Below are 13817 nucleotides of genomic sequence, written 5' to 3' on the forward strand. Positions count from 1 at the left end.
GAAACTGAAACATCCAATTGAAAATTCTCTATTATATTACAAAGGCATAAGAATGGATATATCTAGGTGTTTCTATAATATTATAGAAAAGTAAAGCATTATAAAGCGGTATATAAGTCTAAGTGCTATTGCTATTAGGTCATTCCTTCTTTCCATGAACCTGTCTTGAAACCTTTTTATTTTCCTTTTACTCAGAAGTTTTTTTCTACCATGCTCTAAATTTCTTTCAAATTCTGTAACTGAAATATTATGTTCTGTAAGAAATATTCCTAATCATTTGTTATTAAACTTTCTGATCTGAAAAATAAACCTCCATGATAAATCCAGCTTTCGATCTGAAAAACTTGGAAGATTGCTCTTTCAGAAAGGCTTGTTCATAGCTTAGGTGTATTATAATTAGCTTTGTATCTGAAGGTCCAAACAATATTACCAGCCAAGGCTTACCAGCCACAGAAAAACAGGTTGATGATGTTTTGGTTATACTATTTAGGTTACCAGTATGTATTTAATGCAGAGCTTTTACTGAAAAGTATTTGAAAATATTAATGGCAGCACCTGTCACTAAGATTTTGTAAGCTTTACATTCTGCTTTGGCTATTTATGTAATTTTAACCATCATTTGAAGTATTAGTTTTGGCTTAAAATATGTCCTTAAATGGCATATGATCTGGCAATTTCAGAGAAATCTGAATTTCAGAAATTCAGAAATTTTTTGTTCTAGAGAAATTGCTAATTTGTTACACCCAGTTACAGAATCCTTTCTCAATCTTTCCAAGAAAATTGCCTGGCACCGAAGTACTTTTTATCTTCCTTCCTAGTACAGAATTTTGATTGTTCAGACTCATCAACTCTATGTTTTTATTCAACTACAAGCAACCACTGATTTAAATATTCCTGATGTTCCATTTATTAGAATTAATGTATTTATTATTCTAAGTTTTTCCCCTAAGAATAGAATATTGTTTTATTAAATGAGCAATTATAAACTGGGCAAATAGGAAACTATTGTGGTATGATTATACTAGTACTTCCTGCTCTATGAATTTGATACATTGATCCAGTTTAAATATTATTACACGAACTTTGGCACCAATTATTGCAGTCTCATTTTGTCTTCATCCTAAGCATTATTGCTCTGAGGTGCTATTTAGAATATCATTTCTCATTTTAACAACTCTGGGATGCAATGTGGACCCAACAACAGTCCTTCCAAGAAGTTGCCTGGATTGAGAATGATCGGTATGTGTTATGCAAGCGCTCTCTCTCTCTCTCTCTCTCTCTAATTGCCCTAAGTACCTGCAGTGTGATTCGGTGTGATTTTTTTTCAAGTTGCGTTTTGCACTGAGCAATACTTTTAGCATGATAATAGCCTTCTGTGCCGTGTTTCAATTTCTTTTATAGCTTCGGGAAACAAATATACAGATTTTGACGGGTGTATCTTCAAAGTTTACCATGAAAGCAGGGGTGAACAGAACGTTTGACAGATTCAAAGCAACAATGCCTAGAAACTACAAACCCCAATATGCCTCGGGCTTCCTCACTAGGAATACGCATCTACCCCAGCTCACGTGATGGGGGGGAAAAACATGCGATTTTACTCCGTCACCGGTTAACTTGTCAGCCAATCAAACGATTCCACTTCGCACAGGGTTGTTGTTTTTTAAATATAATTTGTGAAAAATGATAAAGTCACCGCCTTGCTGTAGCCGCGCCCTATGGTTGTCGATTGTAATTGGCTACCGTTTTGTCCTTTTGAAGTACCTGTCGCTCTCTGACAGGTTAATAGGATGATCTTGACGAAAACGGGAGGAAAAGACTCATCGCCGGCTCCTCCCAATTGAGCGTCAGCGATCGCTCGGGCCTTAAGCCTCAATTAACCGTCTTAGCTTCTTCCCCGCCTTCTTTTCTCAGGCGCCGCCCAATGACTGTCTACGGTCCCGCGCTTTATTTCTCCGCCCATTTCGTTTTCTTTGACCTACTCCAACGCAATCTTGAGCCAATTCATTTTTACGCGGAAGCAACTTTTGTCTGGCTCTCCTCTTATTCTCATATCCACGCCTTATTCCCCCCCCCCTCGCGCTGCTTCAGTCTCGTGCCCGTTCTCCGGCGCCACACTGGGATGTTGGCGGCGGCTGCCGCAACCGGCAACAGTTCCTGGGTCCCTCAAGAAGAGGTGGCGGCAGGGAAGTGCTTCCCCCGCCAGTGAAAAGAGCGCGGAAGACAGTGATTTCATCCGCTTCCCCCGTCTTTTTTTTGCGAAGTGTGCTGAGAGAACGAGGCGGATTCTGCTCCTCCTTTGCTGCGCGTTAGGCGGAGAAAAAGCGAGGAGCCCGGGGACCAACATGGCGGAACACTCAGCCCCTGATCAGAAGCACAAGTCCGCTGCCGCTATCTCGTCATCTTCAAATTCCCAAGCGCTGGTTAACAGTCGAGGTGGTTCATTGGCGGCTACCGGTCCTGGTGCCCCCGCGGGAGGCGGCGGCCTGTCGGGGGGCCTTTCGCAACCGGCAGGCTGGCAGTCGCTGCTTTCCTTCACGATCCTTTTCCTGGCTTGGCTGGCTGGTTTCAGTTCCAGGCTCTTCGCCGTCATCCGTTTCGAGAGCATCATACACGAGTTCGACCCCTGGTAAGAATTAGAGACGTCTGAAACGGACTCAGGTGCTGCTCCATGCGGCGGTGCACGACCAAGCGACCGCAGTTAAACTGAGGAACAGGGAAGCGGGTTAAGGAGCTGCGTCTGCTCCTTGAGAAGATGGGGGAAACCGAGATAAAATAAGACTTTAAAATGCAAATGAGGAAAAATTATTGGTAGTGCAAATGGAAGGAGGGCAGGGAGCGAGAGGTGGCATGTGGGAAAGATCATACGGAGTTTTTGAGGGTGTCAGGTTGGATGGTGGAAAAGCCAACAAATGCTATGGTTGAGATAGGTATTTTAACCGTAAAGATTGTCTTGCGACTCTGCCAAAACACGCGAAACAATCATGTCTAAGCTTACGATTTGAAAGCGTTCTGGTGTTGGACCAAGAGACATCAATCATTTTCATTTGTTCATGGGTAAAACTTGTGCAGCTTTGCTGTAATCCTCGCTGCGGCATAGACGAGCGTGCATTTGCGTTTCTGTATGGAAGAGAGACCGGAATGGAGCAAGGGAGCAGTAGTTAAAAAGCATTGGACGCTGAAGGAGCTTTTGCAATAAACTGTCCGGAGACGAGGAGAGAAACCAGTGGGGGCATACTGTGTACAAATAGACCCTGTCATATATGAGATTTAGTAGTTAAGAACTCTATTATCAAATTTCTAAAGCAATTGGATAATGAAACTGTTGGGCTTTTGACTTGGTGCTTCACCAACCAGCATATTGTAATAGTAATTATATTGCAGTGAAAATGAGTAGGACTTTCATTTTAAATAGATGCATATTTTTTATCGGCACTTATTTTTGTGATCACGTAGTCCTTTATATGTAACTGAATTTAAAGTTACAATTTCCATTTTATGAAGTATGATTTTGCATGCCTGTATGACAGTTATAGAAAATATTACTTTGATGCACAAAGAGGGAAATATTTTGCCTTATCTGCAAGTGAAGAATAGGTGAAAATGATGTAACTTGCTGAGATAGCTAAATTAACTTCTATAATAAGAGAAAAGGCAATATTTACCTTTACAGCTAACTGGAAACGTGAAACGTAAAAAATGAATTTATGATAAAAATGTTTTGATGAATAGACGGAATAGATTATAGAAAGGTATGTTGTAACTATGGAGTAAGAGGTAAATTTACAATTGGCCTTATAACTGCCATAAAGAAAATTGGAAACTATTTCTCTATATTTTTTTCTTTTCCTTTTATCTTTCTGCAGTTAGCTTTCTTTGATTTATTTTCTATTTCTTACTTTATATTAATTTGTTCTTTCTTATTTTAAAAAAAATCTTTAATAAAATTTGATTTATTATACATCAGATCTTGGCCAGAGTAGAATACACCAATTTGATGTAACTTCTTCCAGTAATTGTTATATATAGGGGTACTATTCTGCATTATTTCCCCTAGACGTTTTCTTGGCACAGGGCAGAATCCAATTATTGTGATGAGTGCAAGTTTGTAGGATTATTTTTGATCAATAAATTCCTCTGTTTCTGACTCTGTACTTTAATTATCAAACTGGAGATAGTTGCACCATTTCCATATCTTGCCTCCATAATATATTTTATAATATATGCAATATTTTATATTGCATTTTTCACCTGCCATATGGATTGTACATTAGGGCAGGCTGAATTTGAAGTATTAAACAGATTGCAGCATTTTTGTAGATACATATAAAGATATACTGTTAACTTACATTTTACAAAAACTGTAATAATAGAGAAGTTAAAATTCATTCTATTCTGCTGGTTTTTTGGTCCACAATCCTTAAACTTTGTATTGAGATGGAAATCAATGCTTTGCGCTTGGGATTATTCCAGTTAGATCGGTGTGAAAAATGGCCTGTAGAAAAATATTTCTGAAAATAGGTGTAGTGTTAGAACAATTGGCTGAGGTGAAAAATCATTTATTACCATTCTATTCAAACAGATCATGCTGCAGCGAACAAACTTCCATTTTACTATTATACTGTTACATAATAAAGTAGACAATAATTTCCTTTGTTTAATTTGGCATTTGAATTGAAGGGCAGTTAACCTTACATCTTATGAAGCTGTTAATCAGAGTTTTACTGTTAAACAGCTGTGTAATTGCTTTATTAATTTTCAGAAAATACTTCATAAATCTGTAATACTCAAGTAAACATGTCAAATAGTTCCCTGAGTACTGAGGATCACAGGCAGGAAAGATAGTACTGGATGAATTAAAAGATACATATCATTCCACTAATTTAGTTCCAAATAATTCAATACCCCTTTTTTTCTTCCCAGCTTCTGCTTCTGTTGGAAGCATTAACGTTTGGGGGCTATTTCTCAACATACTAAAATAATTAGAGATATGGACATTTTAATTCTGGATTGTATGAGGGAAAACTTAGCATTTTTAAAGTGATATTTGACAAAACATTAATACATTACATTATTATGTAATCAAATATATTTTACAGTATTTTAATGGTCAAGAACAATTGGAAACACAAGATTATACAGAGCATAACTACAGAGATAAACAAATTATATTTCAAAGCAGGAACAGTTACAAAGAAGCTGCCTGCTTTTTGCTTTAAAATTCTTCACATACAAGACAAATAATTAGATGTTTATCATAGAAAACCTTCAGAAATGCACCTTCAGAAATCATATATAATTTACAACGCAGCTTAGAGAATCAGCATATTGCTCCCAACAAACTGGGTCCTCATTTTACCACCCTCAGAAGGAGGGAAGGCTGAGTCAACCTTGAACCTGTGAGAGTCAAACTGCTGGCAGTCAACAGAATTAGCCTGCGATACTGCATTCTAACCACTGCTCTTATAATATCCTTTTTTACAACCCCGTAATCCCTTAATTTGGAGTAGAGTCGGGGCAACTGGATGGAGCTGTGCATTTATTGACTGGATACCTTTCCTGATGCCACATGGAGTTTGCAGCAGATTTTTTTTTTTTTTTGGCACCTGAGAAACCTCTGCTTGTACCTAGGATTGAACACTCAACATCCCGAACGGGAGGTGAGAGTCTTCATAATTAGGTCACCAAGCTGCATAATATAATACCATGCAATGCCAAATCCAGTCTGACTATGCAACAAACCATAATAATATAATAGGCATGCTAATCATTTGGTATGACATGGCCATAAGATACTTGGTCAGATATAATGTGAAAATATTTAAACTAGGATGGCCACTTTTAGCTTCACTGGGCATCTTTGAACAAGCCACACTCTTATTTTCAGCAATGGTTTGATAAATAATGGTTTATTGAAAGTACATGATGGATTGGCATAGTACCTTAAACATAAATCATAGCTCACATAGAATGATAGCTAGATTAAGAGTTCACACACTACTTGATTTGTAACATCTGAGAAAAATGCAATGTAAAAATTTGAATTTGATTCCAAAATATTTCTGTACCTCAATTTTGTGTAAAAGTTCTCCAGTACTGCAATCTTATATGTAGAGAGATTTTAAGATTTTAAAAAAATATTCCTTTAACTACTTTTCCCTGTAATCATTTTAGATTTAATTAAAGACTGAATCCATGCAGCTTGTCAAATGAAGGCATTCTATGAGTCATTTAAGAGTTTGGGGTGCCAGATACTGCCAAGCTCCTGAGTCATATGATTGGCTACTTTCTTGGTTAACCAGTGTAAACTTTGATATTATATTGCTGACATTAATTGGAATCATCTCATAATACAGTCAGCAGACCAGTTCTGCTAAGGAAAACATGATTTTCATAGGTATTGGGGATGTTTACATCAAGAAATAAATTTATCAATAGTTAGCCATAACAATTAAGGCAGTGATGTCAAACTCAATTTCATTGAGGGCCACATCAGGGTTGTGCTTGACCTCAGGGGCTGGGGTAGGTGTGGCTAGTTTGACATCACCTGTGGTGGTAACTCCTGTGGTGGCCCGAGTACTGTGCTAGTGAAAATGGGTTCCTGAGCTCCACCTTTTGGCCACAATACCCTCCTGCAGCCCTCTGCCAGTGAAAATGGAGTTAAGGACACACACACCCCGCTTCATTTTCACTGGCAGAGAACTGCAGGAAGCTGTTCGGGCTGAAAACGGAGCCTGGGAGGGGCTTGTATGGCTCTCCCAAGCTCTGTTTTTGCTAGCAGAGGCACTGTGGGCCGGTTCTCTTCTGTTTCCAGGTCACCCCCATGGGCCCGATCTAAGAATGCTGTGGGCTGCATCTGGCCCATAGACCTTGAATTTGACACCCTTGAGTTAAGGTATCTGTCAATGGATTCTTTTCAGTATACAATTGAATCTTAAGTAGAGATAGAACATTAGCAGTGGGAAGATAGTCAAATTTCCTAATACAGGAAACCTGAGATACTAGAAGAGCATCTCTTTTTCATCCCATTGTCCATATCTAAGAAAGCAATAGGTTGTTCGGTATTGTTTCAACAGCTAAAGAGTAGCATATTCATAAATATTTTGGTCTTAAATCTTTTAAAATGTTTTATTATATCAACTTTAGGAAAAAACAATCACAATGGAAAAAGAATGGAATATTAATAAAGTAATTAGCATTTAGATTAGCAATTCACAATTCTTTTCAGGTTAAGGATTGACTGTGTCAGTTGCTAAAGGCCACTTTCCAAAAACATGGGCCAAAACATACCCAAATTTACTTTGATTTCATTTATTTTTTATAACATTGATTTAACATATTTAATTTCTTCTATATTTAACATTTTTTTGCCAAGTTAAAATGGCAGCTTGTTGAAAACTTCTGGATCTTTTCAGAACTACAAGATTTTTGAAATCAGCTTTTGGCCTAACAGGTCTGTATCTCCAATTACCTCCAAAGAGGGAACCTACTCAGGATTAATTCTATCTGTTTGAATTTTGATATTAAATAATATTGTTTGTATTTAGAATAAAAATAGTGTCATGCTTAAATATCCAACTGAGATACAGATTTTAAAATTTTTCTTATCAAACTCAGTTTCTTCTAATAACTAACCAGGTTACACATAGCTGCAATTTGGAAAATCAATAATCGTAATTTATTAAAAAAAATTCAAAGTGTTCTGCTGAATTGTAGTTTCATTCTAGACTACTCCTCCCCAGATAAAACAAAAAAAGGAAAAGTTATAGGACCTAGATCACAATAAATAATTCCACGTTTAACTATTTTGATGGATAATGGGTGAGTTTGTCTTAATAATTTATACTGTAGAGATCAGTTTATACATATATAAACTATTTAAATAACACAATGCTCTTTCGTACAAAGAGTATTAGGTAGCTTCTAATTTTCAAAGTGAAAATGTTGAAAAGTTAACTATAATTAAGAGTTTTCTTTATAGTAGAAAATGTAATAAACTTGCAACTATAAACTTTTCTTTTTCATTTTCTTCCCCCAAAGCTAGATCTCTATACTTCTGATTTTGAATTTTGTCCTTAGTTTTTCTTTACATTCTCCAGCATGCTTATGGGGGAAACCACACATATGGTTGAATCTTCCTTTCTTCCCAGAGACCGAGTCATCAATCTTTGCCATGCCTCTTCCTGTTGGGCCAAGAAATCCTCTAGCCCCAGTCACGACTCGGTCTTGGCCCTGTAGAGATGTGGCAAAGGTTGGCTCCAACAATTTCAGCAGAAAGCAGCATTTTAAAGTGTGGATTCTCCTAAAGGTTTGCAAAGCTTTAAAAATAGTGTAAACAGGCAGCAATTAGAACTCCTGCCTGCCCTGTTTTTTTGCAGCTCCCCTGAACTACCAATTAAAAGCCTAACAGCCCAGGCAAACAGGGAAGAGCCCCAAAATGATCCCCCACCCCGGGAAGGGGTGTTTAAACTGCTATCGCCCCCAGTGTGCCATTTGCATACCGAGGCTCAACCGGGTAACTCGGGGGTGGCTATTTGCACTATTAGAGCCTCACAGCTGATTTTCGGGGCTGGTGGCGGCCATTTTGACCATATGGAGAGTTATGCCAGGCTATCCAGGAGAGTGGTAAGTCCTCCATTGTCACTGCCCAGGGTAGGAACCCAGGACTGAAGAACTCCCCAAAAAGAGGAGGATTGAGTTTTGCTCTCCTTCTTGCACGATCTCGGCAGTAAGCACATGGCCAACCAAGCAGCAGCCAGCATGGAGCCCAAACATGCTAAATGGTCCAAGCAGAGCCCCAGAAAGGCCAAATCTGCGAGTAAAGAGGCTGCAAACAAGATAAAGGCAAAAGCTGTTTATTCCAGAAAGCCTACAAGAGCAGAAGAACAAAGGCAAAAGGCATTGGAAAAACAATTCTCTAGAGCTCAGAAACAAGCAGAACAAGAGAGGTGTTCCCCCTCTCCTCCGCCAGAGCCTGGTTGTTCCCCACCTCAGCAGTTATTAGCACAGGAATTGCGTGCAGTTATGGGGGCTTGGTCACCAGAGGGCGATAGAGAGCAGGATTACATCCCATCTGCAGAGGAAATCCAAACTCAAAAGATTTCCATTTGATTGCATGATCCCTAGTCCTGCAGATTTACAGGTCAGAGACAGAACTAGGGTTCTTGAGGCCACATTTACTCCCACGATAGTGGGGCTTGGTTCAGCAGATAGATTGGCCCCAGAATTATCAGATGAGATCAAGGATCTGATTTCTCAGATTATTTCTCAGGGGGTGGCCTCCACCCTGAGGGAGAGGAGCCATCCATCTTCTCTAAGGTCTGATCCTCAAGCACTGCAGTCTGCAATACAGACCGCAGTTGGAATCCCTTAAGCACCAGTGGACTGCTTCTCCAACCCACTCTGGTGGGTCTGATGAAGTAGGGTATCAGTGATAAAGGAGGAAGGTCGGGGAGAGCAAGGGTTCTCAGAAGATGAGGATTTATCTCCTGATCCATCCCCGTTAATGGGCCTATTCAGTCCATGACTGTTTAAATCCCTACTCCATAAGGCTAGGACCACTGCCCAAATTGATCCCCAGCCTAATATCCTGGCTGCTTCACCTGAAAATCAGGGACCCAACAGCAGGTTTTTTTCCGAACCCACTATTCTGCAACAACCCCTTGCCCCAAGTTGGATGTGGTTCAGAGAAAATGGATGCAGCCAGGATCCTTCCCCACTCTGGGGTAACAATAACGTTTTTTTCAATATGGCTCCTCACCTTACCGAGTCACTCCAACTGGACAACCCTTTGGCATCCTTGGTCTCACCCTCTGCGATTTTTGGCAACATAGCAGAGGCCCTTAAGACAAAGGATAAGAAGGCAGAGCAAAATTTCCACAGGACACACCAGGCCAACGCCTGGGTGGTCAAAGTAGCGGCAACCACCTCCTAGGACATCCCTTCTCTGGCTTGACCAGTTATAGGCCAGGATTCCCTCAGACGAAATCAGAATGCATCAGGACATCAATAAACTGGTAACAGCCAATTCTTCCCTGCATGATTTTTTTTCAGGGGACTGGCATCCAGTATTACTTCTCGTCGTCTGCTCTGGCTACAACATTGGCAAGTGGATGCTAGAACCAAATGGAATGTGGACTCAGCCCCCTATACAGGGTCACCCTTATTTGGAGGATTTCTCTCTATATCCATAGGCAGCCATATCGTTCCTCTGAATCAGGTCAGGAATTCTCACTATCAGATTGACCTCCAGATAGATCGAGATTTCAAGATAGAAATAACCACAGTTCCAATTCAAATGGCCCTTTCATGGCACTCGAGGTCATCCCTTTTGTTGATCCAAATGATTGTCAGACCCCTCCCCCCCATCAGCAGCTCACTGGCCGTATTTGCAGACCGATGAGAGGCAATCCCATCGAATTCTTGGGTCCTAAAAAACATGCGATTCTCCTTAGAGCTGCTCGGATCATCCAGAGAGTGGGAGGTGCTTCAGTCTGTGTTGTTGTAGGCTGAGCTTAATTACTGAGGAATGCTCCTCCTTCCATCACGTGGCTCCATTACAGCATTCCCTAGTTTATGCTCAGCCTCGTGAGAGTTAGGCTGTTTCTGATAAAGCATGGCCGATTCAGGATCTCTTCTAATTTCACTTGAAGGTTTGCTTTGATATTTTTTCCTTTAGCCTCTGCGCAATTGGTTTTGTCTCCAGATTCAGGAGAGCGCCTTCCTTGCTTCCAGGGGGGAGAAAAAAGCGGGCGGTTCAGCAGCGCTCTTGCGCTAACCCCCCCCATCCTCGATCTGTTATCTTCCTGCCGCTTTCCACGCCGCCCTTGTTAGTGGCTTGAATTATTGCGCTCCAAAGCGCCGCCGGTTCCCCCCCCATGAACGCCAATCATCCCAGGAAGGGGCAAATTTCTCCTCGCTGCCCTTCTCGGCATTCTAAGCTTGCCGGAGGGGCTTATTTCCGTCCTGAGCGGCCCCGACATTCGGATCAGTAGGCGGCCGCCATTTTGGGCACCACCTCGTGGTCAGGCGCCATTTCTTTCATCCGGCCTCATTTCTCTGCTGCGAGTGTTTCTAGCTCACCAAAACAGGCCTTACCAGCCTGTTCAGAGCCTCTCATTACAATTGGATACCTGATACTTCCTCTGTTTAAAGTATCGTTGGCTTTTCCACAGCTGCACTCAGGGTGAAGTAATAACACCCCCCCCCCCGGTTTTCGTCTGGGAGTAAAAGCTGCTGGAGGCCTTATCTCTCCAACCTGGTCCCATTGGCCTCAGGCGTTCATTTGACTAATTGGATACATAATCACAAACAAAAAAATCTCCACGCCACAAGCCAGGCAAACACCTGGGCACAGACAGATCCCCCCCTGATACCTCCAGCTCAAACACACCCCAACCAGGCACCCAGATGAAACCTAGCTTTCTAACTAATGATAGCCGTCCATTTACCCGAAGCCAAGCTGCACTAAAGGCCTCCAATAAAGTAACACAATGTTGCCAGCCAATCAAGAGACAAAAAGAGCCAAAAAACAGACAGGAGATATTAGAAACACCAATCAAGCAGAACTCAGCGAACTCCAAGACCAATAAACACAGACCAAGACTCCCAACCAATCAGGGTGATGAAAAAACCATTCTGGCACAGCAGTAGGCTGCCCCAAATTTAATTCTGAAACCACTATAAAAGCCTGACCCACAGATGAACACTATACAGAAGCCTGATGATGGCAGATGAGATTCTTCTGAAACGTCGCTACAACTTTAAAAGCACAGCTACTATGACGTGGGAAAATACCCGAGCAAAGCCGAATGCCATATATATATATATAAAATTAATAATAAGAATAATATTTATTATATACATCAAAATTCCAAAAGGGGGCGCGGACCAGCTGAAAGGACACCTGAAAGGAACCCTAGGCAAGCCAACCGCCTCTAGTATCCTTACATGCGATTGTTACTTCTTAAAATGGCAGAAGACAATTCTTCTAAAGGCCCTTCCTTGAAGGCCAAATCTAAGTCTCACCATTTGCGCAGACAGGCTAAGGAAACTTCCAAGGCCTCTCAAAGAGATGCCCTAAGGCGTCATAAGGCATTGGAGAAGGAATTTGACAGGCGATCCAGGGGGTCTCCCTCGGTGCCTCCAGCCCTCCCACCCTCCACTCCTTCTTCCTCTACTCACCCCCCTCCTCCAGATTTCTCTTCCCTCTCCAGGCACAGCTCTCCCCAGGGGCATCAGGCCCCTGGACCAACGACCAGACAGACACCCGAAGCTACATTTACTCCCACGGCCGCTGGTCTGCGCCAAGAGGAGTCGCCATAGTCGAGATTCCAGAACAAATGAGGTCATGGATGGAGCTGGCTATCCGCCAGGGGATTGCAGAAGGTCTCCAACAGATGTCCAGAACTGGCTTCTTCCCGATGGCTCCTGAACATGAGTCTCTATCGGTCAGGTCCCTGCCTAGATCGGATCCTCCCCACGGTCAGGTACCTTCTCAGAGGGACATTCCTCTTCCAGAAAGGGAACAGGAGGAGGAGGAAGGGGGCCTGGATCAATTCAGGGAGGAGGAAGAATTCGAATTGGGGTCAACACACTACAGTGAACCCCTATCGGAGACAGAGCCTATGGAGGGGGAGATGTCTGAGGATGAGGGCCTCACCCCCGACCAGCCCACCTTTGTGGGCTTGTTCAAGCCACACCTGTACAAATCGCTTCTCTTTTAAGGCCAAAAACATCTCTGGCCTGTACACGCAGTCTCCCTCTGCCCACCCCTCCTTGGCGGAAGGTCCAGAGGATTCTATTTTCAAGCAGCCCGTTATGGAAGCTGAAGTCATTCCGGCTCCACCCATTTTCTCCAACCTGGTATCAAAACTGCTGGCTTCCACAGGGCCACCCCCTGCCCCATCCAGCCAGGACAAGAGGTTTTTCAACCTCGACTCAGACTTCTCCAACCTACTTAATACCCTCGAGGTTGATGAGCCCATTGTTGGCTTAGCATCCTCCTCCTCCTCTAGTGATCCTCTGGAGACTCTGAAACCCGAGGACAAGAGGGCTGAACTAGCCTTACGCCGGGCTCACCAAGCTGACGCTTGGGCCAATAGATCGGCCATGGCTGCTTCCTTTTTCACCAGGTCTTTGATCTGGTGGCTCCACCAACTAAAACAGCATGTCCCCTCCTCTAATACAAAGGCACATCAGGACGTTGCTAAACTCACGGCCGCGGCAGAATTCTCAGCCGACGCCACCAACCATTCGGTTAAGTTTTCCACTAGAGCCATAACCTCTCATGTTACAGCCCGCCGCCTGCTTTGGCTCATACACTGGCAAGCGGATGTCAAAAACAGTCAAATTGGCCACTGCCCCCATCAAGGGAGACAAATTATTCGGCACAGCTCTGGAACCCCTGCTAGTCGAGAGCCGAAGCAAGAAAAAATTTCTTCCCTCTCTTTTTCGGATGTCAGAGCCCAGAACCCCTCAGCCATTTCGGAGAGGGTCCTCCCGACCTTTCTACCAGTCTCCCTTCCCGCCCAGGTACCCGAGACCCCCCTCCTTTAGGCCATCCCAACCCCAGGATTGAGCTGATTCGGGCGACAGGAACAGAAGGGGCGGCAGCTACAAGAGACCCTTCAGGGGATCGGGTGGGAGGCCCTTCCGGCTCTCAAGATAGATCCCGATCCTCCCCCCCATTGGCGGACGTCTCAGACATTTCGCCGACCGATGGGATTCCTCTACTTCCGATGCCTGGGTCAGAAACACCATCAGGTTCGGACTCGCCCTGGAATTTCAGCGCCCCCGACTTTTTCATGGCATCCCCTCTC

At 42.7% G+C, this 13817-nt stretch overlaps 1 protein-coding gene across 2 annotated transcripts in view; it reads left to right on the forward strand.

Moving 5' to 3' along the window:
- Nucleotides 1-2108: 2108 nt before the first annotated feature.
- Nucleotides 2109-13817, forward strand: part of STT3B (STT3 oligosaccharyltransferase complex catalytic subunit B) — a 96796-nt gene continuing 85087 nt past the window's right edge. For both annotated transcript variants that reach the window (XM_087915368.1, XM_087915369.1), the window contains exon 1: nucleotides 2109-2626. In XM_087915368.1, coding sequence (XP_087771494.1) covers nucleotides 2343-2626 — 284 coding nt within the window. In that variant the 5' untranslated portion in view covers nucleotides 2109-2342. The remainder of the gene's footprint in view (nucleotides 2627-13817) is intronic.

This window comes from Pseudonaja textilis, chromosome Z, assembly GCF_049901715.1.
Source record: "Pseudonaja textilis isolate UNSWEBS1 chromosome Z, rPseTex1.2, whole genome shotgun sequence".
Taxonomy (NCBI): Eukaryota; Metazoa; Chordata; class Lepidosauria; order Squamata; family Elapidae; genus Pseudonaja; species Pseudonaja textilis.